The sequence below is a fragment of the Peromyscus californicus genome, unplaced genomic scaffold, assembly GCF_007827085.1.
Source record: "Peromyscus californicus insignis strain IS unplaced genomic scaffold, ASM782708v3 Scaffold_11__1_contigs__length_118956290, whole genome shotgun sequence".
Taxonomy (NCBI): Eukaryota; Metazoa; Chordata; class Mammalia; order Rodentia; family Cricetidae; genus Peromyscus; species Peromyscus californicus.
The window spans coordinates 53,355,747-53,366,538 of NW_026294402.1; the positions used below are offsets into that span (position 1 = coordinate 53,355,747).

General features: G+C 55.2%; 1 protein-coding gene across 1 annotated transcript in view; it reads left to right on the plus strand.

The window, feature by feature from the left end:
• Hcn4 (hyperpolarization activated cyclic nucleotide gated potassium channel 4) overlaps window positions 1-6,991 on the plus strand; it is a 39,556-nt gene extending 32,565 nt beyond the window's left edge. The window contains exons 4-8 of the mRNA XM_052762241.1: window positions 469-687; window positions 3,688-3,834; window positions 3,939-4,179; window positions 5,031-5,195; window positions 5,320-6,991. Of these exons, the coding sequence (XP_052618201.1) occupies window positions 469-687; window positions 3,688-3,834; window positions 3,939-4,179; window positions 5,031-5,195; window positions 5,320-6,776 (2,229 nt within the window). The 3' untranslated portion in view covers window positions 6,777-6,991. The remainder of the gene's footprint in view (window positions 1-468; window positions 688-3,687; window positions 3,835-3,938; window positions 4,180-5,030; window positions 5,196-5,319) is intronic.
• Window positions 6,992-10,792: the final 3,801 nt, after the last annotated feature.

The window sequence follows — 10,792 nt, forward strand, 5'->3', positions numbered from 1 at the left end:
TGAGGTCAGTGGGGAAATGGGCTTCATTCGGCAGCTGTTTAGGGAGAGGGGATGAAGCTACTTAGCTAAGGAAAGACAGCGGGGTAGCTCAGCCCGGGGCCATATGCTACCCAGCCAGGAGAATTTAGCCTTCCTGCCACTGAGAATTTTCCCTTGCCACTGAGGTCAGACCAGGGCCAGCTGGCTCACCCCTTTGATGCAACTTCCTGTGTGGCCCTTGCCTCCCCCTCCCCACCCCACTGTCACAGGAAGGCCTAGGTTTTGTTCCCCGCCACCATGGGTTGCCGGTGCCAGCTTCCCTGCTCACCACCGAAGGTCTTCAGCCAACGGCAACACCGGGGAGCCCTGCGCCCGAAGGTTGGCAAGGAATCTTGTAGGCGCTAGCAAGAAGGGCCTACCCTATTACTGGCCCAGGCCTGCTCTCCCCATCCCCATCCATCCATCTGTCCTCCTGTGCTCTGTCGGCAGAATAACTCCTGGGGGAAGCAGTATTCCTACGCCCTCTTCAAGGCCATGAGCCACATGCTGTGTATTGGGTATGGACGGCAGGCCCCTGTAGGCATGTCTGACGTCTGGCTTACCATGCTCAGCATGATTGTGGGGGCCACCTGCTACGCCATGTTCATCGGCCACGCCACGGCCCTCATCCAGTCTCTGGACTCCTCCCGGCGCCAGTACCAGGAGAAGGTAGGTTGAGCCTTGTGTCCCCCCGGGGCTTTCTCAGGAGGACCTGCTCATTGGACTTGTGCTAGAGGAAGCACATATGGCCAGCGAGTGGGTGACCAGGCCCACAACGGTCAATGCTGTATTGGAGAGTTTTTCTAGATGAGAAAGAACCTGGTCGAGTCCCTCACTTAGACCTTCTGCTCCGTGCACAGCCTTCCTACTTCTCTGCTGGGGTGGGGGTGGGGTGAGTTGTCTCTTTACTCGGAGGGACCAGTGTCATCGTTATTGCTACATCGAGTGAGGTCTTCAAGCCACACTTAGCGGCAGCTGGCGGGTCCCCACACCCTGGCCTCCCACTCGTTGGCCATACTGCACATCTCTGGCCAGTCCTCGCCACTGGCCTCACCTGGCTTCTCTTCTTATTCGTCACCACAGGACCCTAAGTGTCGGGATCCTGTTGAGGCTTCCCAGGTGTTAGGCTCTGACATGCCACCTTCACATGCTCCGTGGCCATCTGCATGCAGGGAGACCAGGTGCCTCACCAGCCCATCCTGTTCTCAGCTCCAGTGTTTCCTGGGTGGCCCATGAACCACCCACCCTCATCATGTTTAAAATCAGGGCAGTCCCGCTTGCTTCCCCGCCACACCAAACCTCCACTCTGCCCGTTTTACGAACAGACCTCAGGAGCTCAGCCCCTAGCTAGGTCAGTCAAGTCTGATGGCCGCTTGAAAGTGCTGCTGCTTAGCCTCCTGTCTGGGTCACTACAGCCATGATGGTAGTGACTGAGAACTATGGCCTGGATTTAGGCAGCCTGAAGTCCCCTTCGCTTCTCCTCTGACAACTCTGAGTGTGGTCCTGTCACTTCTCTCTGTGCAGAACAGGGCTGTAGGGGAAGATCTGCCCTGGGGTCTGTGAGGAGTAATGTAAGCCGGTTAGCACTGTATCCACACAAAATAGGCTTTTCAATAGTCATGAACTAAATAGCCACTTCTCTATATATCTGTGCCAGGTATGGTGGCATACTCCAGCAGCTAGCAACTCTAGCACTCAGGAGGCTGAGGCAGGAGGATCAAAAATACCAGACCAGGCTAGAGATATAGCACAGTTGGTAGAGTGCTTGCCTAGCATGCATGCATGCTAGCATGCATAAAGACCTGGATTTGATCCCTGCACCATATAAACTGGGTATGGTGGTATGTGCCGGTAACTCCAGCTCTAGGGAGGTAGAGGCAAAGGGATCAGAAGTTCCAAGGCCATCCTTAGCCTCACAGGGACTTCTAGGCCAGTCCATATGAAGCCAGGCCAGCCTTCACCTCATAGTAAGACTCTGTACCAATGCCTCGTGTGTGTGTGTGTGTGTGTGTGTGTGTGTGTGTGTGTGTGTGTGTACACGAATGAAACAGAACTGTTCCTTGTTAAAACTCTTAGAGGTTTCCCATTGCTCCTAAGGTCAAGATGAGCTCCTAGGCAGGTATTTTCACCCTGCACTTAAGGGCCACAATCCAGCTAATGTTCAACTCAATTCATACTGGGTCTCCCATGCTCTTGGTTTCTGTAGGTACTCCTGCCTCAGGCCTAGACAAGGCTTTAGCAACAGAACATCTTTCTTTCCTTTACCTGTCATCTCCACATCTTATCTTGAACTTGACTTTCTGTGACCCACTTAGCTCCAGTCTTTCATGTGACTCCATGACACCCTCTACCTCTCCCCCCCGCCCACTTTGCCTCCTGTAACTAAATAATCACATATAGCTATATAGTGATGGTCCATCTTCCCTGTCCAGGCTATGGCTCCTCAAGGGCAGGATCCAGCTCTGTTGTCCACAGGGTTTGACACACAGTAGACCTCAGGATCCGTTGATTCATTCATTAACTGCTGGTCTGGCGTGGCTGCTGAAGGGTGACTGACAGATGCCATTCACTGAGGTGTGGAGGAGGTCCAGGTCCTGTGATGTTAAGAGAAAAGCTCAGCAGAGCCTTCAGGCTGGGGGAGGGTAGGAAAGCTTGCTCTGAGGAGGCAGAGGGAGGAAGTGGGAGAACTCCAGGCCAGTGGTCAGGAGGTGCACGCGCGGCAGCGGTGTGGAGGAGGAAGAAAGCTACATTCTGGGTTAGCAGTAAGTGGTACCAGATAGGGGTCAGGTCACAAAGGACAGGACTCGGGCCAGGCTGAGGTGAGGCTCAGCCTGAAGTCAGCATCAGGGCCCAGCCTGTGGTATACAGAGCAGGGATTTGTGTAGAGAAGGCATTGTGGTCTGTTACACCATGACCAGAGTGAAGCTGCTTGTGACTTCTTTGAGAATTACACTTATTTTATTCTGGGTTCCTAGCTCTTTGAGTCTTCCTGTTTGCCTGGGAAGCCGTCTCAAATGTCCTAGCTCTCTGGCGCCCTGCCCCCAGCTCTTCCCTGTTTGTTTCAACAGCCGTCTTACTCCTGCCTGGTGCCCTTCCACGTGTGTGTTGAGATGCAGTTCTCTAAAACTCAGCTCCAGTGTGCAGGCTGCCTCCATCACAAGGGCTGGTCAAGAGGCTGCTGCCCGACCAGGCCTGTGTCTCCTCTGGACTGGAGCTGCCCTTTTAAAAAAAGACTCAAGGTCTCAGCTGAGGCCGTATCTACAGACACATCTTGCAAAGAGTCAGGTGTCCTCACTTCTACTTCCTGTCCTCCGCCCCACCTCAGCACTTCCTGTCACTGGCCTATTGCCCACCCCTGGCAGAGGTGGTGACTCCAGAGTGATATAGAAGTACCGGATGTTTAGAGGAGATTTGACCACTCTTCCTGGTCATTAGTTCCGTACCTGGTCTGTGGACAGTCCCTGTTCCCACTTATCTTTATAGTTTCCAACATTCTCCCCTACCTCCATCACCCCCACGGAGCTGGGAGTCAGGGCCATTATTTGGGGCACAGTGTGATTACATGACGTCGAGCCAAAGTCTGCTAAGAAAGCCTCAGGGTTGGAGTATGCCTCTAGTCACCAGCCTTGGGTGCCAGGAGGTGACGCCTGTCTCTCTCCCCCATCTCAGTATAAGCAGGTGGAGCAGTATATGTCTTTCCACAAGCTGCCCCCTGACACCCGGCAGCGCATCCATGACTACTATGAACACCGCTACCAGGGCAAGATGTTTGATGAGGAAAGCATCCTGGGTGAACTGAGTGAGCCACTGCGAGAGGTGAGCTGCCGACAGCCTGGGCAGGGCGGGGGTGCCAGGCCTTGCTGGCACACGGTTCCCTCACCTGTTCCTTTGTGTCCCAACCCATGCCATCTGCGGAGCAGGAGATCATCAACTTTAACTGCCGGAAGCTGGTGGCCTCCATGCCACTGTTTGCCAACGCAGACCCTAACTTCGTGACGTCCATGCTGACCAAGTTGCGTTTTGAGGTCTTTCAGCCTGGGGATTACATCATCCGTGAGGGCACCATCGGCAAGAAGATGTACTTCATCCAGCATGGCGTTGTCAGTGTGCTCACTAAAGGCAACAAGGAGACCAAGCTGGCTGATGGCTCCTATTTTGGAGGTGAGACAGCCAGGCAGCCCCAAGAGAACAAGAGTGACTAGGACCTAATCTGGAGGGATGCCCTGAGATCAGGAGCACGGAGGGCCCGGCCACAGCCTGGAAGTGGTTATCTGTAAGCCCAGTATAGGGTGTCTGTCTGTGAGGACTGCTATAATGAAGTACACAGGTCTGGTGGCTTATAAACCGTAGATCTTGGTTTCTCAGCTCTGGAGGCTGGGAGTCACAGGCCAGGGTGCTAGTCTGGTGGGTTCCATTGAGGGCTCTTTTAGTGGTAGACTACACACCTCGCTGTGTCTCAGATGGTAGAAAGAGCATGTGTATTGTTTTCCTGCCCTCTTCTATTATATTTGTGTGCATGCATGAGCCTGCATACACCACCCATACCCACCCACACTCACAAACCATGGCACCCATGTAGAGGTTAGGGGACAACTTGGGCAGTCAGGTCTCTCCTTCCACCATGGATATCCAATTTGCATCATCAGACTTGGCCAAAAGGGCCACACTGCTGAACCATCTGCTCTGCCCCTCTCTAGCCTCTTCTATAAAGGCACAAATTGCCTCCCAGAGCCCCACTTCTGAGTACCAGGTCATCTTGAGGTGGGGATTTTAGTACAGGCATATGGGGTGGGCACAGGCATTCTGTCCATTGGAGGAGGGTTGGCCCCAGAGATAGAAACAGCTTGGCACCTGTTTGGTGGGGGCTGGGCTGGTACCTAGTATGGCTACAACCTAGCAGACCCTTGTAAGTTCACTGTACCAAATAGTGCAGACCAAGGTCAGGATCGTGCAGCTCTGGGTGGCATGGGCATTCTGTGCCTAACTGACCCTGAGTCCTGCTGTGCCCACAGAGATCTGCTTGCTGACCCGGGGTCGGCGCACAGCCAGCGTGAGGGCGGATACTTACTGCCGCCTCTACTCGCTGAGCGTGGACAACTTTAATGAGGTGCTGGAGGAATATCCCATGATGCGGAGGGCCTTTGAGACTGTTGCGCTGGACCGCCTGGACCGCATAGGTGAGGAGGGGCAGGATGTGCAGGCGGGAGGCCAGGGAGGCAAGTACGCACCTACTCCGCATCCCACTTCCCCACCCCCCACCTCCGGCGTGGCCTGAGTGTCTGCTCTTGTTCTATGGCTCAGGCAAGAAGAACTCCATCCTCCTCCACAAGGTGCAGCACGACCTCAACTCAGGTGTTTTCAACTACCAGGAGAACGAGATCATCCAGCAGATCGTGCGGCATGACCGAGAGATGGCTCACTGTGCCCACCGAGTCCAGGCTGCTGCCTCAGCCACCCCAACCCCCACGCCTGTCATCTGGACCCCGCTGATCCAGGCACCGCTGCAGGCTGCTGCTGCCACTACGTCGGTGGCCATAGCCCTCACACACCACCCTCGCCTGCCTGCCGCCATCTTCCGGCCCCCTCCGGGACCTGGATTGGGCAACCTTGGGGCTGGACAGACACCGAGGCACCCAAGGAGGCTGCAGTCCCTGATCCCTTCGGCGCTGGGCTCTGCTTCGCCAGCCAGCAGCCCATCACAGGTGGACACGCCATCATCATCTTCCTTCCACATCCAACAGCTGGCTGGATTCTCTGCACCTCCTGGATTGAGCCCTCTCTTGCCCTCCTCCAGCTCTTCCCCACCTCCAGGGGCCTGCGGTTCCCCACCGGCCCCCACACCATCCACCTCCGCAGCTGCTGCCACCACAGCTGGGTTCGGCCACTTTCACAAGGCGCTAGGTGGCTCCTTGTCATCCTCTGACTCCCCGCTGCTCACCCCACTGCAGCCAGGCACTCGGTCCCCACAGGCTGCCCAGCTGCCACCCCCACTGCCTGGGGCCCGAGGAGGCCTGGGACTCTTGGAGCACTTCTTGCCGCCTCCGCCCTCCTCTAGGTCACCATCGTCCAGCCCTGGGCAGCTGGGCCAGCCTCCTGGAGAGTTGTCCCCAGGTCTGGCAGCTGGTCCACCAAGTACACCAGAGACACCCCCACGGCCTGAACGGCCATCCTTCATGGCAGGGGCCTCTGGGGGTGCTTCTCCTGTAGCCTTTACCCCCCGAGGAGGCCTCAGCCCTCCGGGCCACAGCCCGGGCCCCCCCAGAACTTTCCCAAGTGCTCCACCCCGGGCCTCTGGCTCCCATGGTTCCCTTCTCTTGCCACCGGCATCCAGCCCTCCGCCTCCCCAGGTTCCCCAGCGCAGGGGCACGCCACCCCTCACCCCTGGCCGCCTCACACAGGACCTGAAGCTCATCTCAGCCTCTCAGCCAGCCCTCCCCCAGGATGGGGCACAGACTCTCCGCCGGGCCTCCCCTCACTCCTCAGGGGAGTCAGTGGCTGCCTTCTCACTCCTCGCCAGAGCTGGGGGTGGCAGCGGGAGCAGTGGGGGCCTTGGGCCTCCTGGGAGGCCCTATGGTGCCATCCCAGGCCAACATGTCACTTTGCCTCGGAAGACATCCTCAGGTTCTTTGCCGCCCCCACTTTCTTTGTTTGGGGCAAGAGCCGCCTCTTCTGGAGGGCCCCCTCTGACTGCTGCACCCCAGAGGGAACCTGGGGCTAGGTCTGAGCTAGTGCCCTCCAAACTGCCGTCTAATCTATGAGCTGGGCCCTCCCTCTGTCCCCTTTTGCTCCTCCCTCCTTTCTTCCTTCAGGTTTAACTGTGATTAGGAAATACACCAATAACAATAATAACCATTTAAAAAATACCCCCAGAAAAAACAAAAAGACAGCAGACAATAACCAGGTATTCTTAGAGCTATAGATTTTTGGTCACTTGCTTTTATAGACTATTTTAATACTCAGCACTAGAGGGAGAGGGGAGGGGGAGGGTGGGAGGGGGCAAGCAGCAAGGCCCAAAGGCAACAGCCAAAGAAGGAAGGCAGGCAGGGTCTCTGAGGGGCGGGGCAGGGGTGGGGTGACCCACGTTCAGGGTCCTAGCACAGACCTGTCATGGTATTGTTCTTTAGAAGAAGAGCTCGTCAGTCCCTTGGCTGTGAACTTGGAGTCCACTCTGCTGGGGCCTGCCCTAGGGTGTATTCCCAGGAGCCTCCTGCGTTGGAGTCCCTGGGACACACAGGGCCCTTGAGGGCCTTGCATTTTTTTTCTACTGTAAACGTAGCAAGATATGTATATGAATATGTATATGTATGTAAGATGTGTCTATGTATAGCTATGTAGTGCTCTATAGAGCTGTGTAGATATCAGCTCCCACGTGCGCACATGCGTATGCAGTCTAGTTTAACCCCATGTTGCCAGGACACCCAGATCACCTTACATCAGCAATCTGCTGTGGCCTGCAGGCTGGGCGCTGCGGGCTCTGTGGGACGTTCTCTCTCCCAGTCCTCAGGGAGAGGACCCCTGGAACCGTGCAGCAGACCCTCTTTCCCCATCTCTGGGCTGCAACCCAGTTCTAGTCCAACCTCTAGTCCTACGGAAGGGGAAGACCCCAGGCTGAGCCTTTCACTTCCCAGGGCCTCAAGCACACCTGAGACCTCTGTGGCCCTCAGTTTCTCCAGCTGTACAATGAGAGGTGAGGGGAACTTCTATTTATTGAGTCTGTTCTGTGCCAAGCACTGGTTACACATACCCACAGACTGTGAGGTGGATACTTGGTTTTTTCCCGTTTTACAGGTGAGGAGACTGAGGTCGCTTTTCCAGAATCACGTAGCCAGGAGTGGCAGAGCTGGGCTGCGCTGAGCTGCAGATCAACACTTCCCTAAGGCTAAAGTCTGTACTCCTCCCAGCAGAAAACAGTGTTTTGTGGAGCCCTAATGCTTAGTCCCTAGGCAAAGCGCAGAAGGAAGAGATGGAAGCTTGCTGGCAGTCGGGCTTCAGTTCAAATCCCAGCTCTGCCACTTCTTAGCTGTGTGGCCTTGGGCAAGTTATCTGACCTTTCTGTTCCCTCATAAGAACAACTATGGAACTGCCTCCCAATGACCAGTGAGAACCAGATAAGAAAAAGGCATGAGATGCCCAGCCTAGTGCCTGGCACACAGCATAGTAGGTGCTCAATAAATCATGTTTCTTCACCCCTCCTCATAAAACTTAGCCCATTGCTCCAGTGAACTATGGCGAGAGCCCAGGGAACTTTAGCTGAGGGCTCCAAGACTTAAAATCTCAGGACTCAGGAGGTGGCTGGGCCTCCGTCATGGCCCGAGGAAGGTGCATGGCCAGTGGTGGGCTTGAGCCAGGCCTTGAGATGTGGGAAGAGTGGGAGAGAATGAGTAGAGGAGGAGGAGGAGGAGGAGGGAGTGCATGGGGGTAGGGTACTGCAGTGATGTGGAGTTGTGGAGCTGGGCTCTGGGGGGAAATATACAGTTGGGGGACCAGAGGAGGACCTTGGATCACAGGCCAAGTTCGTGTGTGGGCTTGGCTGTGAGGGCAGCAAGCAGCCAGAGCAGATTCCAGAGACATGAAAGCATCCCTGATGTCTCTGGAGGCTTCATCAGCTTCTCCAGCAGGACCCTATCTGTGGGTCTAAGCAGGTAGGGCTTTGATGTACCCTGCCTTCAAGGAAGGCAGCTCAGGGAGCCATCAGGACTCCACCCAAACCTGTAGTCTATCCCAGAGCCACGGGAGAGGAGATGGAGGGCCTGGGGTATGAGGAATGAGGAATCCCTTGTCATCAGGCCTGGCCTAGCCACTCTTCTCTACTGACACATGCATTTTATAAACGCTCTGACCCACTGGCCAACTCCTTGGTGACTATGGAAAGGTCAAGTCCAGTCAGCAGGATCTTCCACCCCCCAACCTCTACAAGCAATTTTCAAATCTTCCACTTTTAAAAACAGAAAACGGTTAAACACGCCGTCTTGTATATTTTATTTAAATAAAAAAAATTCCAGCAAATGCTGACTTATTTTGGGGTCAGAGATGGGGGTGGTAAGGTTCACAGGGAAACCTGGAGTCTCCAGAGAGGGTATGGAGGGTGGTGAGACACTGCCCTTGAGCACTTATGGACACATGTGCGGGAGCCTGCCCCCCACCAGAAGCATGGAGTTGAGTTGTATGCAGAACTGTGCACGGGACATGAGGCCTGACTATGGACAGGTGTGCACCCCTGTGCAACCTTCGGAGGTCCTTGAGGAGGGTAAGAGAGTTTATTCCCAATGTCACTAGTTTAGGGGGAAGGCAAAGGTGGGGGGCCTGAGGCAAGTCCTCCTCCCTGCCTCTGTTGGGGTTCCACAATCTCTGTGGAGGAGGAGGAGGTTAGTACATGGACACGTGAACTCCACCCGGCTAGATGCTGAACAGGGGCTGTGGCCACTTGCCGCAAACAGGCAGGCCCTCAGGAGAGGGAGGGCGGCCGTGGGCGGGAGGTGACCAGCTGTGGGGAGGGCAGCATAGGCAGTGAATGGAGTACAGGGCTGGGGCTCCAGCACCCCAAGGGCAGACCCAGAGCTTGGAGGTGGCATGGCACCAACTTCTACCTCACACCCTACCTTTCTACCTAACATTTGGCTGCAGAGAGTACCGCACGCAGGACCATGGTAGTTATGGCAGGTGTCTGGGGTTGGAAGAGCAGTTTTCGGGTTCCTGGCTGCTGGGGGAATACCATCCTGTCTGCCTAAGGAGGGGGAATCCTCTGGAAAGAACAGGGAGCCCGGGCAGTTGTTCCCCATCACTGCTTGCCTAGGTTGTTTCCGTGGAGACAGGCCTGGGAGTCCTGTTGCTAAGCAGACAGCTCGGCAGGCCCAGCGTCCCCATGACAACTGCCCCCTGTGGCCAGGTGGCAGTGCTTCCTCCAGGGACCCCACTGGCATGGCATAGGCGGGGCTAAATTCACTAGTTAACTGCCTATTTTGTTCCTAGACGTCACAGGGGCAACTAGTAAGTTCCTACTGTATGCTAAGCCCCGTGTGTTTCCTGTTGTCTCATTTCATTCTCCCACCAACTCTAAAATCAGAAGGAGTCTCAGTGACAGTGAGCCACAGGGAAGGGGTGGGAGGCTCAGAGCTGGTACTTAGCAGATGCCCATCAGCCAGAGTGGAGGGAGCTGGGTGCATACTCAGCCAGGAGACTCAGGCCTTGCCCATGGACACTGGGTGCTCAGCAGAGGCAAGAGGGGAGGTGCCCTGGCCCTGGGTGCAGATGATTATAATATAGAGTGATGGTCTGTTTAGAAGTAAAAACCCACAGTGAAAATGGCAGTTGATTCGTTTTCCTTGTTATCATGGACTAACATTTCTAAAGAGTCAACAAAACACTCCTTCCTCCCCACATTTGGAGATACCACCTCTCCCACAGCTTCAGCCTCATGGGACAGCTGCTGTTTTTCTGGCTATCAGAAAGGTAAGAAGGCCCAAGACTCTTCTTGGGCCTCAGTGGCACTAAACTAGACTGGAAAATTCAAAGTGTTTGTGTGTGTGTGTATGTGTGTGTGTGTGTGTGTGTGTGTGTGTGTGTGTGTGTGTGTGTGCGTGTGTGTTGTGTGTGTGTGTGTGTGTTGTATGTTGTGTGTGTGTGTGTCTGGGGATCAAACCCAGGGCCTTGTACACATCAGGCAAGTGCTGTACCACTGAGCTACATTCCTTGTGTTTTGTTTCTTGAGACAGGTCTTGGTAAGTCACTCAGGGTAGCCTTGAACTCAGTCTGTAGCCCAGGCAAACCTTGAACT